Below are 15,000 nucleotides of genomic sequence, written 5' to 3'. Positions count from 1 at the left end.
CCTGCACTTGTTTTTCCGCTGTGCTTATCGTTAGCCTGATCATACAGGAGGTAAATCTTTCCACATGTCCGCTTCAGTGCCGACTCTCACAGGCGTTTGTTAAATCTGCAAAAAGGTTCGAAAAACACTTTTTTTTAAAAACACGACTGGTTCCCGTCAACGTCAACTCCCTCCTGACGCAAATGAATCAGTCAAATCGGATAAGAACACATGTAGAGTTTATATGGTTAGTCAATTGATTGGTCAATAAATCAGCAACCGTGCTGATACACAATTAATTAATTTTTCAAACAAACACATTTGATGCTTCAGTTTGAGACATTTGGTTGGTTTACGTCACCTTTGCTTCGATTCTGAGCTCCACTTTTCACACTTTATGATGTTTTATGGACCAAAAGTTAATCAATGAATCATGAGTACAATTGTGGTGTTTTGAAGTGAATGATTGGTTGGATCCCTGAGGCGTTACTGCTCCGTCCGTGGTCGTAAACTTCGTGCTGAGGAAATGTGGAGATAATTCCCAGCATGCCACAATATTAATAGTTGAATTAACGTGATAAATAACGATAATATTATGTAAGTCAGCCGTCAGTTTTTTGAAGCCTTGGGTTTGGCACTAGGGCAGCTGCCATCTTGGTTTTCACAGAGTCCTTGAGTAGAGAGAGTCGTGTCATCTGCATTTACTCCAATGGACCTTTTTTTTTTGTTGTTTTTAAAGCAATGGAGGATCGTGGAAACTCTCAAAAGTTCCTGGAAGTTAACTGCAAGAACTGGCAGCCCAGTGCTGTAAATCAAAAAATGAATAAATCACGTATTAACTACAAACTTCTGTCTCTCCGTATTCATGGATTTTGATTGCCTGCTTAGATCTTCCTGGATTATCTGAAGTCTCGATCTGCATTTTAACTTCCTCTCTCCATTTAAAGTCTCTGAGCATATCGGGAAGAGAGGGTGAAGTTGAGGAGATCATCCTGATTGGATCTGACTGATAATCGAAGGACGCGTCATGGTAGCGACTTACCAACTCCAAGATCGGCCTTCGCCCTCCAACACACCCTGCTTTATCGTTTCCTTTCTCTACATGGGACAATATTTTAGGAAGTGAACACCACGCTTGTAGGTTGTTTGAAGTTGCAGAACATCTATGGGTCAGGATTCTGGCATTCTGAACAAACATTTAGTAAATTAAAAAACGAGTATCTGTTGCAGCAGGACAATATTTTAAGAAATGAACACCATGCTGAATTAAGGAAGACGTGGAACTTATGATTAAGACATTAACTGTTTAATGAGGTTATAAATCCAGTCAGAAGTGGGGTCTTTTTCTCATAAGCTTACATACAATCTGACTTCTTTTCGAAAGAAACCACTGGCACTCTGTCAAACCACATCTCTCTCATCATACTGAAATCCTACGTTTTCCTGAGCGTATGTTTGGACACCTGCACAACAATGAGCTCAGTGTTGTTGTAAAAAGTGCTCAGAACGCCGTCAATAAGTAAAAACAATCAATACTTCACAAACGTCGGAGGTGTTGAGTTTGCTTGTTCCCACGGTGAGAACATACATCACACGTGATTGCGAACACATGTGCAGGAGCCGGGGTGTCGGCACGACCGCTATGACATCACGTCATCTCCACATCATCACATCATGACCACCGCCCATTCTTTGACGATGTCACAGCAAAGACAGCCAATCCTGGATCGGCTCCAGTGGGGGACGAGGGAGCCAATCAACAGCAGCTGCTCTAAAGGTCGTGACCCCGCGCCCACCCGGATAGGCGAGCTGAACCGGGTCCACACACACACGCACACACACAGACACACACACACACACACTTTGAATCGTGGCCCTGCATGTACAGATGACAGGGTTTGGTATCAAAGCCGAGCTCATCGTTTGGTGCTAATTGTTTACACGTGCTGATCCTTTAAACGCGCCGCTTGATCTCCAGCTGATAAACGAATAATCAGATATGGCGCTCCGATCAAACACTCACCCTGTTAACGGAGGTTAAGCGGCTCACACGTGCCGAGGTCGCGACGAGGTGGAAACAAAAACCCACGGGAGGTTCGAAAACACATATTCTGCTCGGAAATATCAAAATAACACGCGCACGAAACAAACAAACAAAACGTAAACACGGGATTATTTTGCTCTTTGTGTTTCGTGTGTACGTCTCTGCGCTTCTGCTTTGATAGCAGAGCGATGAGAAGCTGCAGGTTTGATCTGTTAGAGCTGCAGGATCTGTCATCCTGAAGAACGACACAGATCCGCCGTCCAGTGAGAGCGGCAGATAAAAGTGCGAGAGGTGATGCGGATCGTTTCCGTACCTTTGGCAGCCGCTCAGGGTCGCCAGGATGCCGCGGGATGACCTTCTGAAGCCTCTGGAAGCCGTAGTCGATGGTCGGCTCGTTCAGTGCTGCAGAACAAACAGAAAGAGGAGGTAAGAGTTAGTAAAAAGGAAGATGAAGTGGGTATTTTATCATCTACTCTGAAGCTACACGAGTTTCCTCATTATCATAATAATAATAATAATCCAGGGAGAAGTTTCGTAAAGATCTCATGAAACAGGCATTTAATCTGAAATGTGTGAAGCGATGACTTCATGCAGCGTTCGTGGGTGTAACTAAAGTCCATAAAGTCGTTGCACAATGAAAATATTTGAACAATCTCGTCTTTCTGTCAAAACTCCACAGCGCTGTAACTCCATAACTGTTGGGCCAGTGGTTCTGGTTTATGGGTGGTTTGAAACTCCAATAAAATAATAAAGAAATGATGTTCTATGATGATAAATGCTCCGCCTTTTTTAACGATTTAATAATGATCATGTATTCCTTCCTCGTTTGAAACATATTTTTTCCTCAGATCACAATGTTTTTGCTTATATTGTGTTTCATAGATAACCAGTCGTTTACAGAGCTAATGTTAGTCTTGTCTGAACTTAAACCTCAGAGAAGATAACAGAAAAAGCTCATTTTGAACATTTAAGTCCGATATTTACTGTCTTTGAGCTCCGTTTTGGTCTCCACCATCTACTGAAACATTGGGCTCTTTAGCTGCTAAATGCTTCGTTTTGTGGATCAGCTAGATGCTCATTATCTTTCTGACAGGTTGCTAATTAGAGCTTTTTCTGTGTCTCAAAATTACTCAAACAGGAAACCAGAACCATGAAGGTAACGGCTGTGAAACCAAAACAAAGTTCTGAAAGACGCTCTGATGCCGGAGCTCAGAGAAAGTTCAGGCTTGGCAGACTTTGATCCACAAATATTGATTACAGACATTTTAAGAACAGTCACAGGAAAGTCGTGGCTCAAATTTTTATTTCCGTGAAGGAGAAACAGGCATGATAAGATTTTCCAACATCTGCCGTCTCTAGAAACTTTTATGCTTTGTTTTTTTTCACCCTTAACCTCTTTTATGGTGCAAAGAGATCCTGCTGCTTTCCAGCAAAATCCCAGTTGTGTCATATATTGTAAAAACAGTAAAAGCAAAGACGGACCAATGAACCTTGATGGGAAAAAGCAGAGCTCATCTTCACTCGCTTCAGTTCTGAGAAAAATCTAAATATGCAGATGTTCTTGTTTCTCGTGTAACTCGTCGGTGACATCAGCTGCTTTAGCTGACTCAACAAATGTGGCGGCAGATTATGAGAGTAGAAACGTCACTCTGTTCACCGTCAGCGCTGCTCAACCTCCACACATGATGAACCGACAGAGAGTCACAACATCTGTGCCAGTCAGCGGGGGGAAGGTGGGTCTGAGCCGAGAGCAGAGGCGACGACTTCTACTCTGTCACATTTTGTTCCCAAGCACCACGCTGGTATGAAGTGAGCGCTTTTTGTGAAACTGGGTTGGAAAATGATGAACCTGCTCAGCGGGATCTCTAAGAGCCGACAGAAGCCTGGAGGTTAGAGAGGCGGGCTGTGACTCAAAGGTCGGCAGTTCAAAATGTGGCTGGGAAACTGTCGCTGAGGAAAACTCAACGCTCAGCGACTGCTGAGGAGAGTTTCACTGGATCCTCTACAGGATCTGGTTGTTCTGACAGAGACGCCGTTCACCCTGAAACACTGAGTCATCATCATGATGCTGAAGCTGCTTTAAATATTATGGCTTCAACTAAACGCTGATGAATAAAGAGACTCAAACATCAGTTTAAAAGCCCCCGAAGAGTTAAGAAGATTCATTTAGTCAGTACTAAAGCTGCGTCGTTGTATCAGGAGTAGGATGACTGATTTCAGGACAGAGTTTAAAACCCTCAGAATCCCAAATCCCGCCGGCGGGATCGAAATACCACTTATTTTTAAATGACTGGCGTAATCGTCAGATTATCAAGTTTCCGAGGGTACCTGAATGTATCACACGTGACAAGCGCAACATGTCTAAACAGGCCGGAGAAGACGGAGAATTTCATGAAATATCATCAACCTCTCTTTGACTGCCATGTCTTCTTTGTAAATGTGCAGAAAATAAACCGTTTACTCTATCTAAATTCTGTAAAAAACAAATAATTCTACGCGTCTTACTGCTTCCGGTAAGCTCGGAATGACCGACATACGCCGAGTATACGCCCTTCAAGAATTCTTTGGATTTCTGTCCCGTGGCATTGTCTTGCAGGCGTAACATATCAGCTCAGAGCTGCTCAGCACCAACGAGCAGGCTCTATATGTCTGCTCTCAGTGCCTTACAAAACTTGTTTTAGGTCAAATTTAACAACTTATTTTTCCTATGTTCCTTAGGCCTGGGGGTACCTGGAAATGTGGTGTACACACTAATTCCTTATTTTTTCAATTTTAAAAAAAGATAAAATCACAGAAATTCAATTTCCGTTTTTCTTTTTTCTAATGATTTATAGCTGTTAAATTTTGGTACACTGCATGAAGACATAATTGGGTTACATCAGCCTATAGCCATGGTTGTCTTGAATCTATAGAGGTGCAGCACTTCACTTTGCAGTGAAAAATGAGATCACAGTGAGTAAAAATGTGACAGAAGCAAAAAACGGCCAGAAACTGCCTGGGATTCTGAAGGTTAAAGGAGCCGGCAGGACGGAGACACTCTGAGGTCTCAGGTGAGTCCAGTCAGTCAAACCTGAACCTGTCACGCAGCCTGTCGGAGTTTAGTGTAGCCAGTCTCATAAAAAGTACCCAAAAGTTATACTTAAGTAAAGATATCATGTTAAAATATTACTTAACTTTACTTGAACGTGAAAGTCCCCAATATAAATAGTACCTGAGTAAAAGTTTCTGATATTAACTGTATATATACGTTTATTAACATGTATACTGGAGGTTGATTCATTATTAAGATGAGCTGATATTGAACAACTAAATTAATCTTAAAGTGTGTCACTTCAGCTCTGATGTAGCTGGTAATCTGCAAAGTAACACGTAGCTAATGCTATCCAATAAATGTAGAGTGGAGTGGAAGTATAAAGTACTCAAATTAAATATAAGTGCCTCAAATTTGTATTTACATACAGCAGTTAAGTAAATGTACTCAGTTACATTCCAGCAGAGAGTACTGTGGCTGCTGTTCAGGTGCACCGGCTTGTAACTGAATATTAAACACTCCTCAGTTTTGTTGTCCGGCGTCATGAACAACAACATCAGTGATAATAACGCTGCTACTGAAATATCAAACATGTTGTTTTCAACCTGCAGCTCAGGTGAAGTTGGTGTGACGTAACAGGTGGAGCTGCGTGATTAAAACACTGCAGCTGTAATCTCAAAGATTTCAGCGCTCGCTTTAATATTGTGATTGTGTTTTCTGACAGTCTTTATCCAGTCAGCACGTCAAAGTGAAGCTTTAATGTGTGTGTATATTCATCTGTAGTGAACACGTGTCTGCAACTCAGCGATGTGTGTGTGTGTGTGTGTGTGTGTGTGTGTGTGTGTGTGTGTGTGTGTGTGTGTGTGTGGTGCAGCTGCAGTGATATTTGGTACTTTCCACATCCAGCACTGGTAAATTACTTGCAGCTGAATGTTTTATAGTATATGTTGTTGGCTAGTTTCTTTTAGCATGTGCGTGTGTGTGGTGTGTGTGTGTGTGTTTTATATGTATGTCTGTTTTATTAACACATCACACCCAAGTTTCTGGTTTCTGTTATATCCTAAACCACTCAATTTGTTAGCGACATAACTCCATAAATTCTGCGGCTGTAAAAGAACCAGATGTCAAACCGTGGTGACCGACACGTCGCCCACGCTGAGGAAACTTCAATTTTACAAAAATTGTGGACAAATTTATGATTTATAGAAGATAATTACATCAACGTAATTGGCTGAGGAAAAACAGAAGAGGATGGGAGAAGGGAGGGAGACTGGGAGAGACGAGGTGAGGTGAGGAGAAGAACAGAGAGGAGAAAATTAAAAAACAAAAAAAAACTCAGTTATGGTTGAGAAAAACAAAACTGCAAAAACAGCTGCCAAACAGTCGGTGGGATATCAACTGTCAGAATTAACTGCCAGAGTCAGATCCACGCTCTCTGGAGACATTTAAACAATGCCAGCGCTAATATAACACACACACACACACACACACACACACTGAACATAACAGGATGACTTAGAGTGGTTTCGATGCCTGAAGGCCTAAAGTGTCTCCAACCGACTCTTTATTAATAGAACAATATGTTCCTTAAATCAGCGGATGGTGGATGTTGGTGCGTGTTTAAAGGTTGGTGTGTAGTCGACGTATGTGCGTACGTTAATGGACTCTGTGTGTGTGTGTGTGTGTGTGTGTATGTGTAGGTCAGGTTTCTCCAACGATTCCTTTGGCGGTTTCTTTCTGCACGAGACAAAAATAGGATCAGCGCAGCAAAAGCTATGTCCAATTGATTACACATCAGCTGTGAAAGCCGTCGGTAACACCAGCGCTCGCCTACTAAACACCAAACGCAGATCGATTCCACATGAACGCTGTTTTGACGTGCGGAAAAGTGAAAACAGACGTGTTGAGAGGAGATGAGGAGGCTGTAAAATGCGACAGGAGGAATACAATTCAACATGTGATCTGATGTATGAAGTAACTTTTCTCTCTAGTTGGCAGTCTGGACCTTTAAGCTTGATACTGAGTCAGAACCTTCAGCTGTTTCACACCTGGCAAAGAACCTTAACAGGAACAGAGGCCGGTTTCTCCAGAACAATCAGACAGTTAATTGGAACTGGACTGTTTACCGACAACGGCTTCATCAGGTTTTCCGGAGCTCGTGTTGTAATGTCGGTAATTACATGTTTAAAGATCCCGATCAAGCGTCCGATGGAGGCGATGAGAGACTAAAGCCGCAGTGTTTGTTCTCTGCAAACATGCATCATGAAGCCAACGTGACGCTAATGAGAGACCTCGACAGTCTGACGAATAAAGTGAGAATGTTTATGTTGTTTTCCCTCGTTTCACTGACGGTGTTTCTGCTTTCGCTGCTGGGAGGGAAAAGAAAGACGCCTCCTCGTTCTCCAGCTTCAGAAAGGACTTTTACAGAGAACGAAGATTTGTTTTATTAGAAGGAATCTGCTCATGACCTCTAACACGGATGTGTCCTTTAACGTCACGTCACATTTGTGAACTAGTTTTGTGGATTATTCAGTGATGGATGTTTATTTTCTACTAGTTTAGATTTCTGCACTACATTTATCTGATCTCTGCAGTCTACATGCTGCATCAGAGCCAAAGAAGTTTAATGAACTCAAATGTTTTTATCTTCTTGAAAATTGGAGAGAAATCAAAATCCGTTAATCAGAAAAAATATGAAAATGGAATCCAATAATCGGTGAGTGGACCCACAGTACACGGGACACATACTTTTACTTGTACCTGTGATACTGAAGTACATTTACTGCCAGAAAGATGTATTGTATATTCATATATTTTACTTTCAAGTGATATTGAGGCATTTACACGATGACGGTCTGAACAGAAGACGCTAAAGTGGCGTCGCGTCTTCACTTTTTATTCCGCGTTTAGACGAGCGTTTTCGGGAGGAAATCTGCGTGCATACAGAGACGCAAAAGTGTGTGGAATTCGATTGGGTATGCATGCCAGGCGGCTAGAGTCTCGTCCAAAGCCGCCTGGGTCGCCTCTGACGAATTAGTGCATCCAAAATTTGATAGAGGTAATTACAGATCCTTCTCTGTTCAGTAATACTATCTGTACACATCCTGTACATTTCGTGGAAAGACTCCTGTACGTTTATTAGAGCTGCCAGAGCAGCTTGAAGGTCCGATGCATGGAAATAATCCGACATGTTTGTTTATTTCCCTGTACTGGCGCATGTATGTGACGTAAACGCGTACGCGACGTGAGCAGATCTGAGCAGAGTTTTGCATTTTGCCAGTTTACAGGGAAACGCTGCAGCGGAGCGTATTCAACTTTTCCACTCTGGAGGGATGGTTTCAGATTTTTGCGTTTTCAAGCCCCATGAAAGGCACTTCCGATAAAATATTTTGTCGTTTTTACCCGCAAGCGTCCTCGTGTGAACGGGGTCTTAGGCACAATATCGTCTGATTAATATCTGATTTTAAGTTCAGGCAGCTAAACTAAAGAACATTTCTTCTGTCCGATACATAAACAGCTCCTGAAGATGATTCTGGTGCTTGAACCTGTTTAATCTCGACTCGATCCGCCACCCTGCTGCCCATGAAAGCATCTCTGCGTGAGTCCCTCCTCCTCCCCCGCCTCCTCCCCTCTGCTCCGTCTCCTTCCCCCCCTCTTTCTTAACTACACCTTCTGCCACTTTCATCCACCCGTTGCTCCATCACTCCTCCTCCAGCCTCGCTCCTCCTCCCAGAGTCCAGAGCCGGGCCCCCGCGGATCAATACTCATAGAAGTTTCATGAGGACAGACCCTCCACTCCTGTCTCGCAATAAAACGTGAACAGAGGAGGAAGTGAGAGAGAGAAAAGGGGGAGACAATGTTCGTGTTGGAGGATTTCTTATGTGCATTTATTAAACAGTGGTGAGGTCTTTTTAGTTATCTCTCGTGCAAAGTAGATAGAAAAAAGGGAGTGTGAGGGAGAGAAAGCAAGGTGAAAGAAGAGAAGAGGAGGAGGAGGAGGAGGAGGAGGAGGAGGAGATGTGGTGAGATCGATTCTCTGGCCAGCCAGCAGTTCAATACCACTGAATTATTGCTTCATTCTTCCCCTTATGAGATGAGATCTCTTTCTCTCTGCAGCGCTTCTCTTCTCCGCTCGCTGACTTTTGTGTATGTGTGTATGCACGTGTGTGTATCTGCATGTGTGTATCCGCGTACGTGTGATCCACTTACGACCCGGTCGATACTTTACAATCTGGTTTTTAAAAGTCCACCTTTTCTGTCTCGGGCTCTTTTTTTATATGTTTACGTGTCTGTCTTTGTCTCGCCCTCCTTCGACGTCTCAATCCTCGAGTGACGATGAAAAAGGAGAATCGAGAAAAGTGTAAAATCGTGTTGCTTTTTCTGCTTTCGCTTAAAAGTTTCTCCTCAAACAGCCGAACCGGGTTTTCTTATGCAGCTGCATCGACTATAAATCAGCTGCATGTATGTGTTGTGTGTGTGTGTGTGTGTGTGTGTGTGTGTGTGTGTGTGTGTGTATTGATTGTTACTTTGTACCATTGTGTGTTTATGTTGAGTGTGTGATGTTGAGAATGTTAATTTTCCCCACCAGACCGATGAGGCAGACATACGGCACTTTGTGTATGTGTGTGTATACAGTGTGTGTGTGTGTGTGTGTGTGTGTGTGTGTGTGTGTGTGTGGTAGGCCATCTGTCAACCAGACTACTCACCATCTTTCCCTCATATCTCTCTGATTTACAATTACTTTCAACTCCCGCCCCTGTTTGAAAGTGTGTGTGTGTGTGTGTGGCGCGTTGTGTAAGACACGACCCTCGGTGAGTGTTGTGTTGTGTGTGTTAACGTTGCTGCAGACTTTGCATGTGTGTGTGTGTGTGTGTGTGTTTAATTGCTCGGTCCTTACACCCAGAGGCGACCGCAAACCAAAGCACTGAAAAACCACACCGGCCAATCAGCTTTCACCGCCGCGACCTTTCACCAGCAGCTTCCAGAAAGGAGTCGACCTTGAGGCGGGTCAGGCAACCGCAGGAACCGATCCCGTTTCCCGGGTCACATGTTGAAGCCATCAGCCAATCACGAGGTCACGGGAGGTCATCTCCGCCCAATAGGAGCAGCAGTTAGTCACCAGACGGACCAATTACCAGCCGGCTCGCCTCGGGGTCGGACCAAAGATGTTTTGACTAAGAACATGGAAGGAGGCACGCAGAGCGAGGAAACTAGCGACCGCCGACGCTCAGACGACATGTAACACGACTAACGCTCAGAAGTCTTTCAAACGTCGTCACACCAGAAACAAAAACAACATTCTGAGTCTGTTTTCACTCAGTTGTTCCACTTTTCATTGCTTGTGTTTATTCTTGTGTTTGTTCACTGAACTTCTTCTGTGAAACTTCCTACAGGTGGAGCTATTTTCTACAGTCTGCTCAGCCAAACCTTCCTTTTGTTCTTCTCTCTGGCTGTTGTTGCATTTTGTATTTATTACTTTTGAATATAAGTTTGTACGTGTGACTTGTTTTCATGTTAATTTCATTGATTTGCTTCTTGTGCATGACTCACATCAGGAGGGAACTCACTTTCATTTTGCTTTTTTCATTTTGAACAGGAGATATTAAAGCTTTTGTTTCTACAGTGGCACATTTTCATACATTTGTCAACTATAAGCATGATGTTGATGTTGTGAATCAATTAGAACTCCATAAATGTCAACTTGACATCTCTGACCGCTGATTGGTCTGTTTTGTAACCAGAGAAATCATCGTTTTGTCTAAGGTGCGTTTCATTTAGTCACCTGTTGCTGGACGTCAGGATGAGACGTAACGTGAATACAACTTCAACTAAAACACATTTCTGCCTGAGTCTTGCAGTCAGTTTTTCATTCACGAGGGTGGATGTAAAAAGATGAAGACAACAACTCCCATGATCCCACTCTGCACTTTAAAATATCATGAAACTGACTCGTTGGTTTAAATTCTTCTGATCGAGTTAATCCCGGCGGCTGAAGCTTTAACAGCAACATTAAAACTTCACAATTTACCCGCTGTCAGTGTTTTCATCTTCATTGATCAGGTGTAAATCCTCGTCTATATCTCGGGTTAATTGGGTCATTAAACGCCTCTCACACCGAGAGGAATTCACACAGCAGCTGTTTTTTTTTTTTCTCTCTCTCTCTCTCTGTGAATGACGTCATCGTTATGGTGTGATGGAGCCATGTTGAGCGGATCAATACCAGACATCACATCACCTCCATCCACTTCCACATGTATGTGTGAGCAAAATGAGCAAACACACACACACACACACACACACACACACACACACACGGAGAGACGGACACACACATGCTTTCTCTTTCTTTTCTCTGCTTTTCCCTTTTTTACTGAATTTAGCAGGAACACACTCATTCAGTCAACAGTCAGAAACCACACACTCTCTTTCCTCCATCGTGTGTGTGTGTGTGTGTGTGTGTGTGTGTGTGTGTGTGTGTGTGTGTGTGTGTGTGTGTTTGTAAACTGGGTGTTCTGGATGATTTCACTAATAGTTTCAGCATGGCGGGCTATAAAGAGCAGACTGTTTAATTGTAGCTGGTTTTAACGAGCCTCTGATTATGGCAACATTGTAACGAGTGTGGGTCGTTAATGTTGACTAATCTGCAGTCATTAGCTCGACACTGTCTGGCCTCAGCGTGAACTGCAACTCATAGGCACTATCCACACACACACACACACACACACACACACACACACACACACACACACACACACACACACACACACACAGACAACACATTTATAAAGACAAAGGTTAGAAATGAAACCTGTGTTTTAGAGCGCGCTGCGTGCTGCGAGCGCTGGACCGACCTGTGTATATGAACCGTCCCGGCGTGCCTTTGCAGAACTGTTTGGACTTGTAAGACAGAGTGACCTCGACGACCCCGGGGATGTGTCTGGGAGGCGTCTGCACCCGGATGGCATGCGGCGTGATCAGCTGGAGAAGGAAGGAAAAGGAGGAGGCAAGAAGTCAGTACGCAGAAACACAGCAGCACCTGATCAGGACAATGCGACTCACAATCACTGAAATAACTCAGAGGGGTTCTTTGCCAGCAGACGTGTGGCGTGTTGTCGTTGTGCAGCCGGGTCAGCTTGTTTACAGCGTGCATCTGCAGCAAACGCCACAGAACTGTTTCTTGTTCATTTCTTTCGGGGAAGTTTTGCAGGAGCCTTTTTGCTTGAGCTGCAATCCAAAGTTTATTTCAGTTAACAGGTCGGACGGGTTGCATTTGCACTTTATAAAGTGGTTAAAGCTCCTCTGAGCCGCATTTACATTCAGATTTTATTTTTGCATCAGCCTGATTGCAGGTCTTCAATCCTTTTGCTCATTTCAACTAACATATAAAAGCAGTATTGATTGAAATCCTGTGAACAGACATATGAAGTTATGATTAGTTATGACTGCAGTGTCTCAGAAACGCCACGGTGGCACTAAAGGCGAGGAGAGACCAGAGGAAAATTCAGTTGTTCCCTCCAGTCGGAACAGCTGACGTCATGTGATGCTAAAACACGGCGGACGTGTTCAAAGAAACGTCTGCAACATAATTTAGTTTTTGTATATCGGTGGACTGGACCAAACGTGCAGCATGTTACAAGAAGAAAACATTAAATCTAGCTGTGTAATTGTTATTAAGCTGTATGTGACAGTGAAGACTGTAACACACTGTAGATACAGATTTAGTTGGATGCTTTTGGAAAACAGGAAAAGAGGACTTCAAAAACCTAAAGGCAGTCCAGGCACGCCGAGTGTGTCCGACAAGGAAGGAAATATCAAAAAGCCGTTATTAAAAAATCATGTAGAAAGCCAGCATGCTTTGACCGCTAACGAGACAACTTTTTAGCATCACGATTCAGAAATACTTTTTCATATTTGGCCGGCGAGTTTTTGTGAAAAATCAGCAGGTAGCAGCGACAGCTGCAGACAAACAGAAGTTGGCACTCAGGCGATCACTTTCTACAGACACATTTTTCTTTCAAACTGTGTGTTTCTGTGTTTCGGAATCGATAATCAGGTCGAGCGCAAATGAAACTTTTGGTGGGCCAGAATCCATCAGAAGCCCGACTGAGGAACGCTGAGAGCTGAGTCAGTCTGAACTGAGCTGAACTGAGACTCTGTACACATGTTAGTGTGTGTAAGTGTGGCTCTCAACACTGTAAACAAACCCCTCAGCTCTTAACACACACACACACACACACACACACATACACACACCCATCCACGTATGCCAGCATGCACACACACACACACACACACACACACTGGGTGTTGTTGTTGGAAGGGAGCCACAGTCGCTCGGCGCACACGGTGAGTGGAGTCAGAAGACAAATAAACATTCAGTAGAGGAGCTGCACCGGGGAGAGTACGATAGTGAGCGCTGTGTGTGTGTGTGTGTGTGTGTGTGTGTGTGTGTGTGTGTGTGTGTGAGCGTGTGTGAGTGTGTGTTTTTGCGAACATTAAGCCGATGGCTATCAAAATCTGCTGATTTGATCAGTATTCCAGAGAGGAGACAGAGGGAGAGTGGGTGAGGACGGTGGAGAGGGGCGGTGGTCGCCTGTTGGTGGCGACTCATTAGAGAGGCAAACCTCATTTAGACAAACATTAACACACACACACACACACACACACGATCACACACAGCTAAGAGCCCCGGCCATGAGGGAAAGTATGTTTTCATATTGAATTACTTCCAACGGTCGGAGGGCAGAAGCACAGCGTCGAGGGGTTGAAACAACATGGAGACAGGAAGCTGATTGTTGGCAAACTGACCTCGCTCCACACCAGCATGGTACCGAAGATGACTTGGAGGCCGTCGAAGAAGTTGTCGCCTATGATGATGACTGTGGCGCCCCCCGTGGTCCAGCCCTCGCTGGGACTGATGGCTTTAATGCAGGGAGGCGATCCTGATGGGAGAGAGAGACAAATGTTGGAGGATCACTGGCATTAGAGACGCACCTGAACCAAACATCCGAGAATACGACGAGTCACGGCGCCTCTAAACAAGGAGGGAAACCTGGCTGAGCCGTTTCATCCCTGTTGCATCTTCACGCTGCTGGCTGCCGTCCAGACCGTCGCGCCTCTCTCACACACTGACACACTGAAGATTCAAACACTGAGGCCTTTTCAAACCACGCTCGAATGTGGAGGTTTCTCTTGTGAATTGAGGTTTTAAATGATGTTTCTTCTCTTCTCTTTTCAATTTCAAACCGTTATTTATTCATTTTCAAGGACTTCTGCCCTCCATTTACACCTCAGCTTAAAATTCAGTCTATATCCGGACACGTTATGCGGATAAGGATGTTAACGCAGGCGTAAATGTGTTGTGAAATGAATTTGCATGAGCACATCTGGAGGGAATCTGGCTCGCATGGCGTTCAGTTATGAGGTAGACGTGAAGACAATCTGACATCTTTAAACATCATAATATCGATACAGATTTGTGTTTTCAGCTCAGTGGAGACAAAATAAAGGTTGTTGTTCTAATTTAGAGCGAGCAAAAGAGAAAGCTGAAAGAAACACGGCTCCGGTTACTGATTAAATGTTTATTCTGTGCCATGAAAGTGCCAAAAGTTGAGTTATTTAGCAGAACTGCGTGAAAAATTAAGGCAATACTGGTGAAAACTAATGATCTGCTGTTAACGAAGCAAATATCGTTAAACAGAATCGTCTACATGTGCGTTCTGCAACGAACCAGGACAACATGACACATTTTTATGAAGAAAGAATTAACGTCCATAAGCTGAATTCACAAGAGGGAACAAATAATTATGAATGTGTTGAGAACATCATTTCACAAAGTTGATAAACTCTCCTAAAACTCAACAAGCCACAAAACTCAGTGATTCTTTAATGGAGTCTGGTGCGGATCAGTGCAGAGATACGATCTGTATCAGCGACTTTCACTTTT

General features: G+C 43.8%; 1 protein-coding gene across 2 annotated transcripts in view; it reads right to left on the bottom strand.

Moving 5' to 3' along the window:
* Positions 1 to 15,000, bottom strand: part of LOC115594826 (transcription factor COE1-A-like) — an 85,462-nt gene that overhangs the window by 15,480 nt on the left and 54,982 nt on the right. For both annotated transcript variants that reach the window (XM_030439079.1, XM_030439080.1), the window contains exons 9-11: positions 13,863 to 13,996; positions 11,906 to 12,032; positions 2,337 to 2,425 (exon numbers count right to left, since the gene is read on the bottom strand). In XM_030439079.1, the coding sequence (XP_030294939.1) occupies positions 2,337 to 2,425; positions 11,906 to 12,032; positions 13,863 to 13,996 (350 nt within the window). The remainder of the gene's footprint in view (positions 1 to 2,336; positions 2,426 to 11,905; positions 12,033 to 13,862; positions 13,997 to 15,000) is intronic.

Source organism: Sparus aurata, chromosome 13 (assembly GCF_900880675.1).
Source record: "Sparus aurata chromosome 13, fSpaAur1.1, whole genome shotgun sequence".
Lineage (NCBI taxonomy): Eukaryota > Metazoa > Chordata > Actinopteri > Spariformes > Sparidae > Sparus > Sparus aurata.
Note: the sequence above shows the minus strand (reverse complement) of the source record. Positions and strands in the feature narration are given on the sequence as shown.